The sequence below is a fragment of the Pelobates fuscus genome, chromosome 11 (genome assembly GCF_036172605.1).
Source record: "Pelobates fuscus isolate aPelFus1 chromosome 11, aPelFus1.pri, whole genome shotgun sequence".
Classification (NCBI taxonomy): domain Eukaryota; kingdom Metazoa; phylum Chordata; class Amphibia; order Anura; family Pelobatidae; genus Pelobates; species Pelobates fuscus.
The window spans coordinates 98,049,777-98,065,648 of NC_086327.1; the positions used below are offsets into that span (position 1 = coordinate 98,049,777).

At 41.7% G+C, this 15,872-nt stretch overlaps 1 protein-coding gene across 1 annotated transcript in view; it reads right to left on the reverse strand.

The window, feature by feature from the left end:
• Positions 1 to 15,872, reverse strand: part of LOC134576709 (coiled-coil domain-containing protein 27-like) — a 55,080-nt gene that overhangs the window by 4,772 nt on the left and 34,436 nt on the right. The window contains exons 8-11 of the mRNA XM_063435423.1: positions 15,688 to 15,859; positions 14,948 to 15,078; positions 14,015 to 14,092; positions 242 to 454 (exon numbers count right to left, since the gene is read on the reverse strand). Of these exons, the coding sequence (XP_063291493.1) occupies positions 242 to 454; positions 14,015 to 14,092; positions 14,948 to 15,078; positions 15,688 to 15,859 (594 nt within the window). The remainder of the gene's footprint in view (positions 1 to 241; positions 455 to 14,014; positions 14,093 to 14,947; positions 15,079 to 15,687; positions 15,860 to 15,872) is intronic.

The following is a 15,872-nucleotide window of genomic DNA, read 5'->3' on the forward strand; positions in this document are numbered from 1 at the left end:
GGGCGTACTATTACGCCCGGCGGCGTTTAGAGCCGCTTAAAATAGGGCCTAATAGTACGCCCTCCGGTCTTAAGGGGTTAAAGTGAAGTTCGAATTACAGTCCATCACATAAAATGAAAAAAATCCGATCTGACTTTGAGAATTTTGCCAATTGTCTGTATTTGTCTGCAATATGGACTTCACTTTAAAATCCCTGTCATTCACACTGTACTGATTGGAAGACTGAAATCCATGCATTTACCCTGGACTGCAGGCATTCCAGAGACACTTTCACATGCTGCTCAGAACTTTCCAGGTCTTCAGCCTTACTCTGAATCACATTTCTCTCATCTTCACGTTTCTTCACTTGCGTCTGATATTCTGAAATCTCCTTCTGTAATTTTTGATTTTGGGTTTTCAAATCACCGATCACATCATTTCTTTTCATCAGCTCAGATTTTAATTCTGAAATGAGCTAGAGCAGAAAATAGCAAAATAACATGTTATACATTGTATATATTACTATTTAATACATATATATTTTAATATTTTACTTTTTTTATATATTTATATTGATACATTTATTTCAAAAGTGGATCAGTACCTTAATGGAACAAGAAATGGACACACAACTATTATATTCTGCACAATTCAAACATTGACTAAAACATATATATTTACAGGTTTATACACTAAAGTGAGAAGTCAAAGTGAATTTCAAACTTAAGGTTGAAGTAGCCAAACTGGAATATTTAGAAGCTCTTTAGTAATCTACTTTTGCCAATCCCACTGACAGGTAGCTTAGCCTGTCCCCTCCTACAAGTAAAGCTGACAACTTACCGTCATACCAAACCTGAGAATAACACAATAAGCATGTCATCTGACAGTTAACCAGCACATGTTATTCTTAACTCACCCCGCAAATGTTTATGATTATGCCTGCATGTCATGCCCGAACCATAAGTTACTTTGAAATGTGCAGACTCCTTTAAATGCCTTCAAATGTTGAGCTTTATCTTAACCGCACACACTACTAGGGCATTGCAGACATGTACTGTTTAACCTAACTTGTGTTGTGCCATGATCTTTTTTTTTTTTCAGTTTGCACACCTCTATTTACACACACCCCATGACCTGTAGGGGCAACCCAGGGGATAGCATCATTAATCACACTGCAAGGGCCCACCTCAAAAATTCCTCAAACAACACACACTATAGGTATATACACCAAGCTACTATGCAACACCAGACACCACATTAAAGGTGATATACTATTGCCTATACTATAAGACGACCGAACAGGATACTAATTCATAGCTTGTACCTAGCCTGTTTAACAAACACCACTGACGTCTGATACACTCTTGTCACATACTCATACCAAAACATTCACCTAAACTTTAACACTAAGCATGTTCAGCATGTTCATAAAATACATGCTGAAATGTGTAGACTCTGAGCAAGGCTAACAACTTGTCAAATTATGAAGTTTCTTTGTATTGTTATAACTTATTTTATTTTCTCTTCTACTGTTTATTTCATCTTTCTTCTTCCCCTTACAATACTTCCCCTAACTTCACTCCATCTGCTGTTCTATGTTCATTCGCACCTGCTACATTGGAAGAGGTTTCTGCTCTGCTCCAGACCTCCCGCCCCACCACCTGCTCCCTAGATCCAATTCCCTCGCATCTCATACTTACTCTGTCTTCTTTTCTTTCTCCACCTCTCACTAAAATTCTCAATCTCTCTCTCTCCTCTGATATATTTCCATCGCACTTCAAACATGCAACTGTAACCCCAATTCTAAAGAAGCCCAATCTTGACCCTAACTCCCCATCCAACTATCGTCCTATGTCGCTACTGCCTTTTGCATCCAAGATCCTGGAAAGAATTGTGTATGTGAGATTGCCAGACTTCCTCGAGTCCAACTCTCTGCTAGACCCGCTTTAGTCTGGTTTCCGCGCTAAGCATTCTGTGGAAACGGCACTGACCAAAGTATCCAATGATCTACTCGCTGCAAAATCTCGTGGTCACTACTCTATCCTAATTCTCCTTGACCTGTCTGCAGCTTTTGACACTGTTGATCATCAACAGCTTCTTCTCATCCTCCGCAATATCGGTCTACAAGATATTGCTCTCTCCTGGTGCTCCTCCTACCTCTCCCAGCGCTCTTTCAGTGTTTCTTTCTGTGGCTCTGCTTCTTCTCCCCAACTCCTCTCTGTTGATGTCCCCCAAGGTTAAGTCCTTGGTCCCCTACTGTTCTCTACCTATACTGCCTCCCTTGGTAAACTCATTAGCTCCTTTGGCTTCCAATATCATTTCTATGCAGATGACTCGCAAATCTACCTCCTCTCCTGATCTCTCCCCGTCCCTCTTGACTAGTGTCTCTGACTGCCTCTCTGCTCTTTCTAACTAGATGGCTGCCAACTTCCTTAAACTAAACTTGACCAAAACTGAAATTCTGGTCTTTCCTCCCTCAAGTGCTGTTGCTCCTGTGTCTGTCTCCCTCCAAGTCAACGGTGCTACCATCAGTTCCACCACGCAGGCTTGCTGCCTGGGTGTTCTCTTTGACTCCGACCTCTCCTTATAGCCTCATGTTCAATCTATCGCCAAATCCTGCCACTTCAATCTCAAAAACATTGCGCGCATCCGCCCCTACTTAACGTCAGATGCGACTAAGGTGTTGGTCCATTCCACTGTCCTTTCTCGCCTATACTACTGTAAACCGCTTCTCAGTGGTCTTACGTGCTCCCAACTTGCGCCGTTACCGTCCATAATGAATGCGGCGGCGAGGCTCATCTTCCTGTCCAACCACACCTCCCATGCCTCATCCTTCTTTCAGTCCCTACATTGGCTTCCTATAAAATATAGAACTCAATTTAAAATTCTGGTTCTTGCTTTCAAAGTTATCTTCTGGCATAATTAGCACCATCCTGTTTAATTATAAAAATTGTGCAGTTTAATCTGACGTCATGGTAATGTTTGCTTGGATATGCCTCTTACTGCTTTTGTGGAGCTACAGGCTTGCTACAGGCTTTTTGCACTTCAAAAATAAAGAATTTAAACATTTTTCTTTTTAAAAAACCCTTCTGTCACTTGGCGCTGGTTCAGGCTCAGCCTCCACTCCTCAACAGTTTACAGGAATGTATATCATCTTGTATTACAGGATCTGGACTGCCCGTATGGGTGGGGCCAGTCTGATATGTTTCAGAGATGTTCTCTCTGTAATGGCACAAGATGAGCTAAAACCAGCTTGAGATTTGAGCAGGGACCCACCGAAGGGCAGGCTATTTCAGCTGCTGCCTGTTCCCAGTATTCTCTTGCGCCACCGTTTTTTGCGCTCTTCTTGTATTATAGTCCAAGAAGTCAAACTGTAGCTTGTATATAGGATCCCTGTGGGTTAATCTATTTACACCCCTCTAATCACTTATCAACATCCCATTCAGTCCATCTCAGAGTCTCTCTCTCCCCTTCTTGATCTAAATATAGAGCTTATTTTCTTCATAGATCTTTTTAGTGGGTGTATGTTATATGCTTTCTTTCCAGAGATTAAATAAAATGTATCTTATTGTATGTTATGTTATATTATCTGTAAGGAAACCAAGTATATTTAAACCTCCTTCGGTAGTTTCCTCCAGAACCGCCAGAGCCTAGTATATATAGCTCTCCGTTCGGTAGTTGCAATAGACAAAATCCATATGAAATACCAATAGCTTTACAAGATAATTCCCTTAGTAAAGCATACAAATCCCCAAACATCAGCCGAAGTCAAGAAGAAGGGTACAAAATTAACTGTCTTTAATTACCACACACCGGCTTATATGCAAGTCCCCATGCAAGGGAACATCCCACAGGGAGGGACAAAATCTAACCAATCACACACAGTAAAAGCATAAAACACACCCAGCACAAACATACAATTCCCTCCCCTAGCCCTGGAGATAATCAAGTCTGATAAAGTAATAACTTGATTATCTCCAGGCAGAAAAATCACCATTTTCCCCAATATCTGGAACACCCCTTTATACATGGAGTATCCCCACAAATAATATGTCCCCTGATAGCCCCAATCTGGGTGACCAACATATTCAAATTTCACCCAGATCGGTTCAGGGGTTCTCAAAAACTATGGAAGTCCTCTGTGACCGGTTCACTGTGGGTGGGCTGCCCAAAATAGTTCCACAAGTTTGGGTGGTTTTGCCGGTCACTTTAGAAAAGGGAGAAAAACAAATAAAAGTACCGAATGGATTCCCCTGGCTCCTAGCAGCGATTGTTCCCCTCATTCGTATGCACAACCGTACCGAATAGCGCTCTTCTAGCTAATCGGTACATATAGATCCAGCGTTCGTGTGTTTGAGACCGATGTTCGGGAAGTCGAGTGTCCGATTTTAGTTCCAGACACTCGATGACCAAGTCCCGCTGCCTTTGTTCGTCTGAAAAAAAGATGGCCGCGGTTTTCTCAGCCACGTGGCGTTCGGTAGTACGAACGCTGGCCGCACATGTAGAGGGTTTAATTGACGCAGGCTTTGAAGTTAAATGAGCTAGGGGGTGGTCTTTGTTCGGTAGTTCCATCTACCGAAGGGAAAAATGAAGAAATACCGAATAAAAAGGTAATTTCTTCACATTATCTTATATTATACAAGAAACTTTTTTGTGTCCATTTGACTTCTTCCTATGGAAATGTATATATTTCCTCTCCACTCCTCTTCCGCTGATATCAGCCAGTGGTGGAGGCCTAATGTGCATGCGCGGTGAGGGCCGCAATAGCATTAGGACATTCCCAGTATGAAAGCATTGTATAATACTTTCCTATGGGTAACGCTGGATGTCCTCAGGCTTAAGCTCTGTACAAGGGATAGCTGATGGGTACAAAAACATAAATGATGATTATTACGCTCCCCTTTGTTATATCTTTGCTTCTCCCATTCTTTAGTTTTTCTTCTACATCTCCCCATTCTGTTTGCTCATTGCCTTCCTCTGTTCTCTGTGCGTTCTTGCACTTCCCTACCCAACCCAAATCCCCTTGTGGATTGCTTTTTTATTGTCAATTAATATTTTATTGAGGTTTAGGAAACCCATAAAGTACAGAAAAATTTAATGAATGCAATTGGCACATTTCAGTATCAGAAAACCTCATTTTGGTACAATGATAACCAGATAAATCAGTACAAATTGAGATATTATCAGCATGTTATTACTCAAATCAAATAATACCAGCATGCAATAGCCAGAGCATTTTTTGGCATCTGTAAAGACATCTAATTTTGTATATTAAAAGAGAATAACAGTCATATGGGTATGCAAGGAAAACATTAAACATACCTTAATGCGAGACAATGACAGGTTAAGTTAGAGTGACTTAAGCTATTACAAGTCAGTAGAAATTGTCAGGATGTGTTGGGTTCATAACCTATGTATGCTACTAAAGTAGGATTAACCCCTTCAGGACCTGACTGTTTTTGCGATGTTTGTACGTTAAGGACCAGAGCTATTTTAACACTTTTGTGGTGTTTGTGTTTAGCTGTAATTTTCCGCTCTCTCATTTACTGTTCCGATACAAATTATATATTTTTTTTCAGGACAAAAAGGGCTTTCTTTACATACTATTATTTTTATCATGTCATATAATTTAATTTTAAAAAAATAATAAAATATGGTGAAAAATTAAAAAAAATGTTTTTTGACTTCTACTTAAAAAATATTTTACTGATCTACAAAATCAAATGAAACAAACTGCTAAATAGATTCAAAATGTTGTCCTTAGTTTAAAAACACCCAATGTTTGTGTTTTTTTGCTTTTATTTGCAAGTTATAGGGCTATAAGTACAAGTAGGAAATTGCTGTTTCAAAATGTACATTTTTCAAATGTATCAATAGTGACATTGTAACACTGTTATGTCATAAATCTCCAAAAAACACCCAACATGTATATATTTTTCTTAAACTACATAACCCAGGGTTCATCTAAGAATATTTTGATACTTTCTATGCAGCCATTTTATCACAAACCTTTGCCAAACTTTGCATAGGTAGTTAATTTTTTTTATTTTTTTCACATAAATTGCAATTCAGGTATACATTCACAGATTCTGTTAGGTGTCACTACCAAACAACACCCCAATATGTGTTCAGCAACATCTCCCGAGTACAAAGATACCCCCCCATGTATAGGTGTGTCGGGTTGTCGGGGGGCTAAAGGGCCAAATTTGGCAGGTGCGCATATCAGTTTCCCAGCTTGGAATTTTGACATGTAGTCAACCTGCATGCATGTCCTATTTGGGACATTTTTGAAGCCGGACAATGTTTTTTACCCTCATCAAACCATATATTTTTGAAAAGTAGTCACCCTAGGGTATTTCACATGGTGGAATTTTTACACTTTCCATGCACTAATTCTACCACCAGGCTTTGTCAAACATTGAGTTAGTAAAGTTTTTTCAGTTTTTTTCAAACACCTTGTACTTTAGGCATGAATTATCAGATCCTGTTATGTGTCACTGCCACACAACACACCAATATGTGTTCAGCAAGATCTCCTGAATACAGTGATACCACCCATGCATAGGCTTGTCGGGTTCTTTGGGGGCTAAAAGGCCACATTTGGCAGGTGCGCTTATCAGTTTTCCAACTTGGAATTTTGACATGTAATCGACCTGCGCCCATGTCCCATTTGAGCCAATGTATTTTACCCCCATCAAACCATATATTTTTGAAAAGTAGACAACCCAGGGTATTTTAAATGGTGGTATTTTAACACTTTTCATGCACTGAATTCTACCACCAGCCTTTGTCAAACATTTGGATAGTAATCTTTTTTTGTTTCTTTGTCACACACATTGTACTTTAGGCATGAATTAACAGATCCTGTTATGTGTCACTGCCAAACACTGCCCAATATGTTCAGCAACATCTCTTGAGTACAGTGATACCCCCCATGTATAGGGTTTCTGGGTTGTTTGGGGGCCAAAAGGCAACAATCAGATCTTGTACAGGTCAGTTTTTCAACTTGATATATAGGTATGCTTGGTCTATCTCCAGTTTGACATATTTTTTGTACCCCCCAGTTAATGTTACCATCATGACAGTATATATAGTATATATTTTTATAAAGTAGACATCAAAGGTTATAGAGGATGGGGTGTTTTGACTTCTTTCCCCCAACCATTTTGCCCCCCAAAGAAAGTGTAGTGGTAATTTTTTTATTCTGGTTTTTATGCACATGTCATCTGGTTTTGGCCAGCTGGCAGGGCCGGTGCAAGGATTTTTGAGTACATAGGCGAAGATGTATTTTCCGCCCCCCCCCCCTTTCAAAAATAACATCTTCACCTATGTGCCTCTTAACCAGCCCCTCTCCCCGTCCATTATTGGTCCCCTCCCTTCCCTGTCCCTTAGTGTTCTTCTGACAGTCACACATACTCAATGACAAACACAGAGACTCACTGATCTGACACACACACTGATTGACACTCATTGACAGACACACTGATAGTCACACACAGACTCAATGACAAAGATACTCTCACTGATTTGACAGACACTCACAAACACACACTGACAGACACACACATACACTGACACACTCATACACTCACATGCAACACTCATACAATCACTCACAGACACACATACACTCACTCATGCACACACTCACAGTCACTCACAGACACACATACACTCACTGACGCACACACTCACAGTCACTCACAGACACACATACACTCACTCACACACTCACAGACACACAGTCACTCACAGACACACAGTCACTCACAGACACACATACACTCACTCACGCACACACTCACACACAGTCACTCACAGACACACACTCACACATACACACTCACTCACACACACACTCACTCACACACACACTCACACAGACACTCACACACACACTCACACAGACACTCACACACACACACTCACACACACACACACACACGCAGACACACACACACGCAGACACACACACACGCACTCTCACACAGACACTCTCACACAGACACTCTCACACAGACACTCTCACACAGACACTCTCACACAGACACTCTCACACACACACACAGGCACTCTCACACACAGACACATCACATACATTCACAAATTATTTTAATAAATAAATAATATCCACCCAGCCTCCCTACCTGGAGAGCTGGTGTGGATCATTCCCTGGGGTCTAGTGGGGCTGCTGGGCGGCGTGCGGCAGTGCTGCGATCACGCACGGCGAGGGAGCTCTAACCTCTCTGCTCTGCTCCCTCGCGCGCTGTCTGCTGATGCCGCGGGAGCCGGAATATGACGTCATATTCCGGCTCCCGCGGCATCACTAGACAGCGCGTGAGGGAGCAGAGCAGAGAGGTTAGAGCTCCCTCGCCGCGCCTGATCGCAGCACTGCCGCACTGCCGCGCCGGGGCTGTAGATGGTGGCCGGCAGGAGGGAGAGCTTCCCTCCTGCCGGTCACTGAAATCTTGCGCCCCCGGAGCCGGTGCGCCCTAAGGCAGCCGCCTGTGCCGCCTTATGGACGCGCCGGCCCTGCCAGCTGGTTATGGGATACTGCCAGAAAACTTGTTAGGCTAAATGTGTAGGTAGCAAATGTACATTTAGCAACAATCTTTAAACTGACTCCTGCAAATAGAATCTAACTGGAGATTTGGGGGAAGGAAACTGACTAACAAAAAATGGCTGCTTTCCAAAGAAACTGAAAATAAAATAAAAATTCAGGAACACTTGTTACAACTGTTCTGTGTGCTACAGCTTGAAACATGTTCCTACACACAGTCCTGGTTTCGAAGGGCAATCAGGACAGTGAAAAGGGGTGTCTGTCCTTTTCCCGTTTTTAAAACAGACCCGGCAACGTTTCTGTTTTTTTTTTTTTTCTAGCAGTTGGCGGTAACTTAAAAATAAAATGTCTGGACTCAGCTTGCACCATTGTTGGAGCTTGTCCATCTCCATAAATTGTTAAAGAAATTATTTTCAACTGAAATTGGAGAAAGGTGGTTTTCCCTGGATTATTTTTTTAAAAAGCAAAAATGAGTTGTGGGTTGCTATTTGCATCAGATAGATAGCCACCTTTTTATACCATGCTTTGGTTTTTCGTAAAATAAGATATGGCTGCATCAGCTGATCAGCCAAATCAACACCCCCCATGTACTTATTATACGCCCTGATGCAAACCGGTTTGGACTCTACTCTGCCCCGGACAGAGACGTCTGACATGCGTTCGTCATGGATGGTGGTTAGCATGTTGACATCCTTCCTGTCCCTAAATTTTAGTGCAAGCACTTCAGCTTTCCGAAGTGCTTTCCATTCGCCTTTTTTTAATTTTGCATCTATGAGAGATTGTGGAAAGTCTTTGGATTTTTTTCTGGCAGTGACGCAGGCCAGTGTCTGTAAACCATAAAGTGTTTTAAACAGACGGACACTACTATAAAAATTGTCCACATTAAGGTGGTAACCTTTATTAAACAAGGGGTTTAGTAGGTCCCATACAAGTTTCCCACTTGTCCCCAGGGAGTCAGGACAGCCAGGAGGGTCCAGTTGACCATCTTTCCCCTCATATACACGAAAGGCAAATGTGTATCCACTTTCGCTCTCGCACAGTTTGTACAGTTTTATGCCATACCTAGAGCGCTTTGAGGGGATGTATTGTCTGAACCCTAATCTCCCTTTGTATTTCATTAGAGATTCATCTATGGATACATTTTGTTGGGGGGTATAAACATCCGAAAATTTGTCCTGAAAATGGTCTAGCAGTGGGCGTATTTTATAAAGCCTATCGTATTGGGGGTGATCTCTAGGGTGACAGAGGGTATTGTCACTGAAATGTAAAAATCTCAGCAGTAACTCGTATCTGGCTCTAGGCATGGTTTGGGAGAATACTGGACTAGACATTATTGGGTTGGTGCTCAAGTATGAGCGAATCGATGGCTTCTTTATAATCCCCATGAGCATTGTAAGAGCCCAGAATTTTTTAAGCTCTGGGACATCTGTGGGATACCAGTCATGCTCCCTGACTGTATAGCTACCTGGATTGTTATCAATAAATTGGGTAGCATACAAGTTAGTCTGGGAAGCAATCTCCTCCCAGATGGTATCCCCTAAAAATAGTTCTACATACTGCATTGGGGAGAAGCCATCCACATTAACATTAATGCCAGCGTTGGCACTAAAAGGGGGGACGTCACGTTGGGCTTGGCTAACTGTGGAGGTACCCAGTCCTCCTCCACATTCGGCGTAGCAGAGGAAGCACAGCTTCTTTCTTCAGCCGGCTCACACACAGACAGGGCCGGCGCGTCCATAAGGCGGCACAGGCGGCCGCCTTAGGGCGCACGGGCTCTGGGGGCGCAATATTTCAGTGACCGGCAGGAGGGAAGCTCTCCCTCCTGCCAGGCCACCATCTCGACCCCCGGCGCGGCAGTGGTGTGATCAGACGCGGCGAGGGAGCTCTAACCTCTCCGCTCTGCTCCCTCGCACGCTGTCTGCTGATACCGCGGGAGCCGGAATATGACGTCATATTCCGGCTCCCGGCATCAGTAGACAGCGCGCGAGGGAGCAGAGCAGTGAGATTAGAGCTCCCTCGCCGCGCCTGATCACACCACTGCCGCACGCCGCCCAGCAGCCCCAGGCACGATCCATCATCCACACCAGCTCTCCAGGTAGGGAGGCTGGGTGGAAAATGTGTATTTATAAAATAATTAGTGAATGTATGTGATGTGTGTCTGTGAGTTACAGTGTGTGTGTCTGTGTGTGACAGTGTGTGTGACAGTGTGTGTGACAGTGTGTGTGACAGTCTGTGTGTGACAGTCTGTGTGTGACAGTCTGTGTGTGACAGTCTGTGTGTGACAGTCTGTGTGTGACAGTCTGTGTGTGTGACAGTCTGTGTGTGTGACAGTCTGTGTGTGTGACAGTCTGTGTGTGTGACAGTCTGTGTGTCTGTGTGTGACAGTCTGTGTGTCTGTGTGTGACAGTCTGTGTGTCTGTGTGTGACAGTGTGTGTCTGTGAGTGACAGCGAGTGACAGTGTGTCTGTGAGTGACAGTGTGTGTCTGTGAGTGACAGTGTGTGTCTGTGAGTGACAGAGCGTGTGTGTCTGTGAGTGACAGAGCGTGTGTGTCTGTGAGTGACAGAGCGTGTGTGTCTGTGAGTGAGTGTGTGTCTGTGAGTGATAGTGTGTGTGAATGACAAAGTGTGTGTATCTGTGAGTGACAGAGTGTGTGTGTCTGTGAGTGACAGTGTGTGCGTCTGTGTGTGTCTGGGAGTGACAACGTGTGTGTCTGAGTGACAACGTGTGTGTCTGTGAGTGACAGCATGTGTGTCTGTGAGTGACAGCATGTGTCTGTGAGTGACAGCATGTGTCTGTGAGTGAGTGTGTCTGAGTGTGTGTGTGTGTGTGTGAGTGAGTGAGTGTATGAGTGTGTGTGCATGTGAGTGTATGAGTGTGTCTGTCAGTGTATGATGAGTGTGTTTGTCAGTGTATGAGTGTGTGTCTGTCAAATCAGTGAGAGTATGTTTGTCATTGAGTCTGTGTGTGACTATCAGTGTGTCTGTCAATGAGTGTCAATCAGTGTGGGTCTGTCAGTGTCAATGAATGAGTGTGTGTCAGATCAATGAGTCTGTGTCTGTCAGTGACGTCTGTGTGTTTGTCATTGAGTGTGTGACTGTCAGTGTGTACAGAGTGTAGCGGAGCGGAGTGCGGTACAGGAGCTTCTGTTTCCTGTACCTGGCCAGACTGACAGGAGGTGCTCACAGAGAGAGCACTCCCTGTCAGTCCGGCCGGGTACAGAAAACTGAAGCTCCTTTAGAGGCACACCAGGAAGGGGAGTGTGACCACTAAAGGGGTGTGGGGTGCACCAAGGGACAGGGAGGGAATGGGAGAGAAACATCAAGAGACAGGGAAAAGAGGGGGGAGGGGAAAAGAACACTAAGGGACAGTGAAGGGAAGGGACCACTAATGGTCGGGGAGGGGAGAGGGGCTGGTTAAGAGGCACATAGGTGAAGATGTTGGTTTTTTTTTTTTGTGGGGGGGGGCGGAAAAATGCATCTTCGCCTATGTACCTATAAATCCAAGCACCGGCCCTGCACACAGATGTCATGTCGTCTTGACTAGACGTGTCAGAAAACTGACCTGGGTCAAAATCTGACGCAGTGTCAGTGGCGTCAGAGTTTGACGCCAAGAAGGCATATGCCTCCTGCAAGTTATACAGACGCTGCATGTTTTACACACGACTAAAACAAATTACAAACACACACATTTTTTTTTATACTTTTTTTTTTTTTTTTTTACTAAAACAGACTAAACAGCAATCCCTAAACTAACTCCTGTCACAAAAATCTAATGGAGATTTGGGGGAAGGAAACTGACTGACTAAGACAGACCAAGACAGACCAAAACAAATTTAACCCTTTAAGGGCAAAAAAAAAAATACAGACAGTACAAATGCACTGCTGTAACAGATCTGGCAGGGAAGGGGTTAAAACTGATTTTTTTAATTCACTTTAGATACTGTATAAAGCTTTGGAACACTTCTGCTGCAACAAACTATCACGATCTCTGTCTCTCTCGCCTCACAAAACGCTAAAGAGGAGAGAGGGGCAGAGATCACTGTCAAAGTGAGTGTTTGTAACATCCACTTTGACAGCAGCCAATTGTGAGCGATCGCGGATCGCTCACACGCCGCAATTGGCTGTTACTATCTGCCTGGGATGTCTGGCAGATATTGACAGTGTTATACTGGTAGGAGCGATCTTAGATCGCTTCCCGCAGCCCGTTTTTTGCTATGACGGTTCAGGACCGTCAGCGGTCCAAACGCACGTTTTACCGCTGACGGTCCGGAACCGTCAGTGGGCCTGAAGGGGTTAAAAATTAATGAAAAATATTAGAGAATTAGAGAAGTTTTCTGTTTACTAATACTAGACTTAACATAAGTGATACATTGATTTGGTTTGATATTAGGGTAAGACTAATGCCAAGCAAAAAAAAAATGTTAATGAAAAGAATAAATGAAAGTAAGAGACAATAGCAGAACACGTGAGATAAGCACTCAGACACCAGCAATACAGTGTCAGATGAGACACAGACAGCACTAGTCCGAGACTCCCTCAGCCAATGCCACAGCTCGGAAACCACAGGCCTCTAGAAGGTACTAGGTCGCAGTCATAGGCAACCTTCAGCATTCCAGATATTTTGGACTACACCTCCCATGATCCTTTGCCATCATTATGAGTGTAAGAGCATTATGGGGGATGTAGTCCACAGCATCTGGAGTGCCGAAGGTTGCCTATCCCTGTTAACTAGGGGTAAAGCACAGCAGTATGGGAGTTGATGTAGATCGGCATATCAGCGCCCTTCTGGATTGTTTTTAACTGCTATCTACTTACAATTTCCACCTGGCTCTCTTCATCTTTGTTTATTTTTAACATAGGAACTCTCACATACCTATACTTTTGGATTTGTATAGCTGAATGCTTCCTATAACAGTATACATTTTGCATCCAAGAACATGATTGGAGTTTCCTTACAGATTTCCCATTTATCTTTTATGCACCCTTTTACTTATTTTTCCTTGAAAATCAGTAAATATCCACAATTTGAAAACCAATTATAGAAGTCTAAGGAATCCGTAAGCACCCACGGATTATTTAGGGAACAATTGTGCTGTTAGTCTAGTAAAACACTCCAAGTCAACAATGTTTTCATTCTGTCTATTAGAATGAATTGTCAGGAATTTAAAGGGATTTCTAATTTTAGGTCACGTTAGCCAAATTTGAGAAATTCTCCACGTTAGCTATGTTTGCATTTCTACCTAAAATGTAAAAAATCCCTATGGATTTAGTTTCTGATATTTCTCATTGAATAACCTTGTATAAAAGCTAAGCAATGCCATGGAGCTTAGTAAGCAACTTTCTTCATTAATGATCTTGATTTCACTGTTAATTATGGTACACAAATATAATCCAAAAGGCAGATTCGATATTGCTATGTGTGCAGCCGCTAAGTGGGAGCTGCACCCAGATCTTTCCATTTTTCAGAAGCTTACCTCTCTTAAATTAAAGTTATCCTTCTCTATAGCTGCCATCATGTCCTCGTGTTTTCTTTCTTCCCGCAGACTGGAAAACTTTAAAGAGACAAATCAACTTATATACACACTCAAGATAACATAAGAATGAAATTGTGTTTAATTGCTTTAATTAAAAAAAATCTTTGTCCCTTAAAAGTTCAAATGGAGTCAAAAATATAGCAAACCAGAATTACAAGAATTTAAGTTATTAGGGTACTCTAAGGACACCTAGTGGATGTTTATATCATTATACATGGTCATTTTCTTTAATTGACTAGATCACAGAATTTTTGTCCGTACCTGTTAAATTGCTTTTTAAGTACAATATTATTTTAGCAAACAGGTTTGGGTTCAGCATCTAATTACCCCTCGGCTGCTTAGCTGCAGTATTACCTGCCCCCACCCACCCACCTCACTATTTTATTTAGTGTTTCTTTTATTTAGTTTCTTATACAGGACTAGTGAGCCCTAATCCAGTTGAGCATTATTTAGCATCTTATTTCCACACTCCCTCCATTTATCAGGATAGCATGCCCAATCCTTACTGGGTCACCTTGCCCTGTACTAGATTTTTATTAAAATACTTAAATCAAAATATTAAATAATTTGATAAATGTAAAAAAATATATATTAAATCGAGGCCATGAACAGAAAGTTTGGATAACCAATTCTGAATGTGCATTCTACTGAACTATTTCCCTTTACCTTATTAAACAATACTCTCTTCATGTGCATTCATTCAACCATTCATTAGAAACTTGTTGTTAGGAATCTGGCTATTGTGACACATGCTCTACCAACAGTGCCTTTTTAAATAGTGATTTAATAATGTAACATGGTATTCAACACCCAAAATATTACAGGAAGAGCTGCATACATAATTAATAACTGGTGATTGTTTCTTCTGAATACCTTGGTAGACATGGCCTGGATCTGAACTACTCTCTCTTTTAGGTGCTTTTCCAGAATGTCCTTTTTGGACTCTGTTCTCCGGAGCTGAGACTCTTGAAGCGAAACCTGTCTCTTCAGCGAGAAGATTGTTCCTAAAATCAATGATCAATGATATAAAACAAACATAATTAAAATAATTTAATTATTATAATCAGATTTATTGTTCTATTTAATCACAAGTAGCACCCACCTTAATTCTAAGAATATTATTTATTTATTGAGAATCCACCTTGAAGCTAAGAATATAAAATTTTCATTATGTTTCACAAATAACTGTACATCAGTTTTGATGTGACAACAGAATGAATCCTAAAAAATGCAGAGTTTCGCCAGGAAATCCTTCAAATTAAAACAAATTTTAAAATATAAACAAGGAACACAACTACTACTGAGTTGGTTGATCTATGTATGAATTTGATTTTTAATACCTGAATTTGCTTCTTTGTGTTCTCTATTTAAAAAAAAAACTGTATACACATCACAGGATCAAATTAAAATTTACATAGCGTATGAATTGGCTATATTTAATAAATTATACATTAAGCAAATATTACAAAAGTACCTGTTCTAAATATACTACAAAAATATTTGTGAATAATTCAGACATAACCAAACATTTTCCATATCATTTAATACAATTCCCATTTGTAGAGTTCGAGTTTAGAAAATATGTCTATATTCTCAATAAATTTAAAATTTACCTTTAGATATCTCATGGTCTTTTTTAAGGTTATCTAATTCTTTCTGTAATTCATTAATTTGTTTTACTATGATGTTTGGTACGACCATGCCACCATCAGTTTGGCTCTGGATAAAATGGTCGTCTTCTGAATCATTAGACTGTCCTTCAGCCCTGTGGGTCTTGACCACATTCTGCATACGAAAA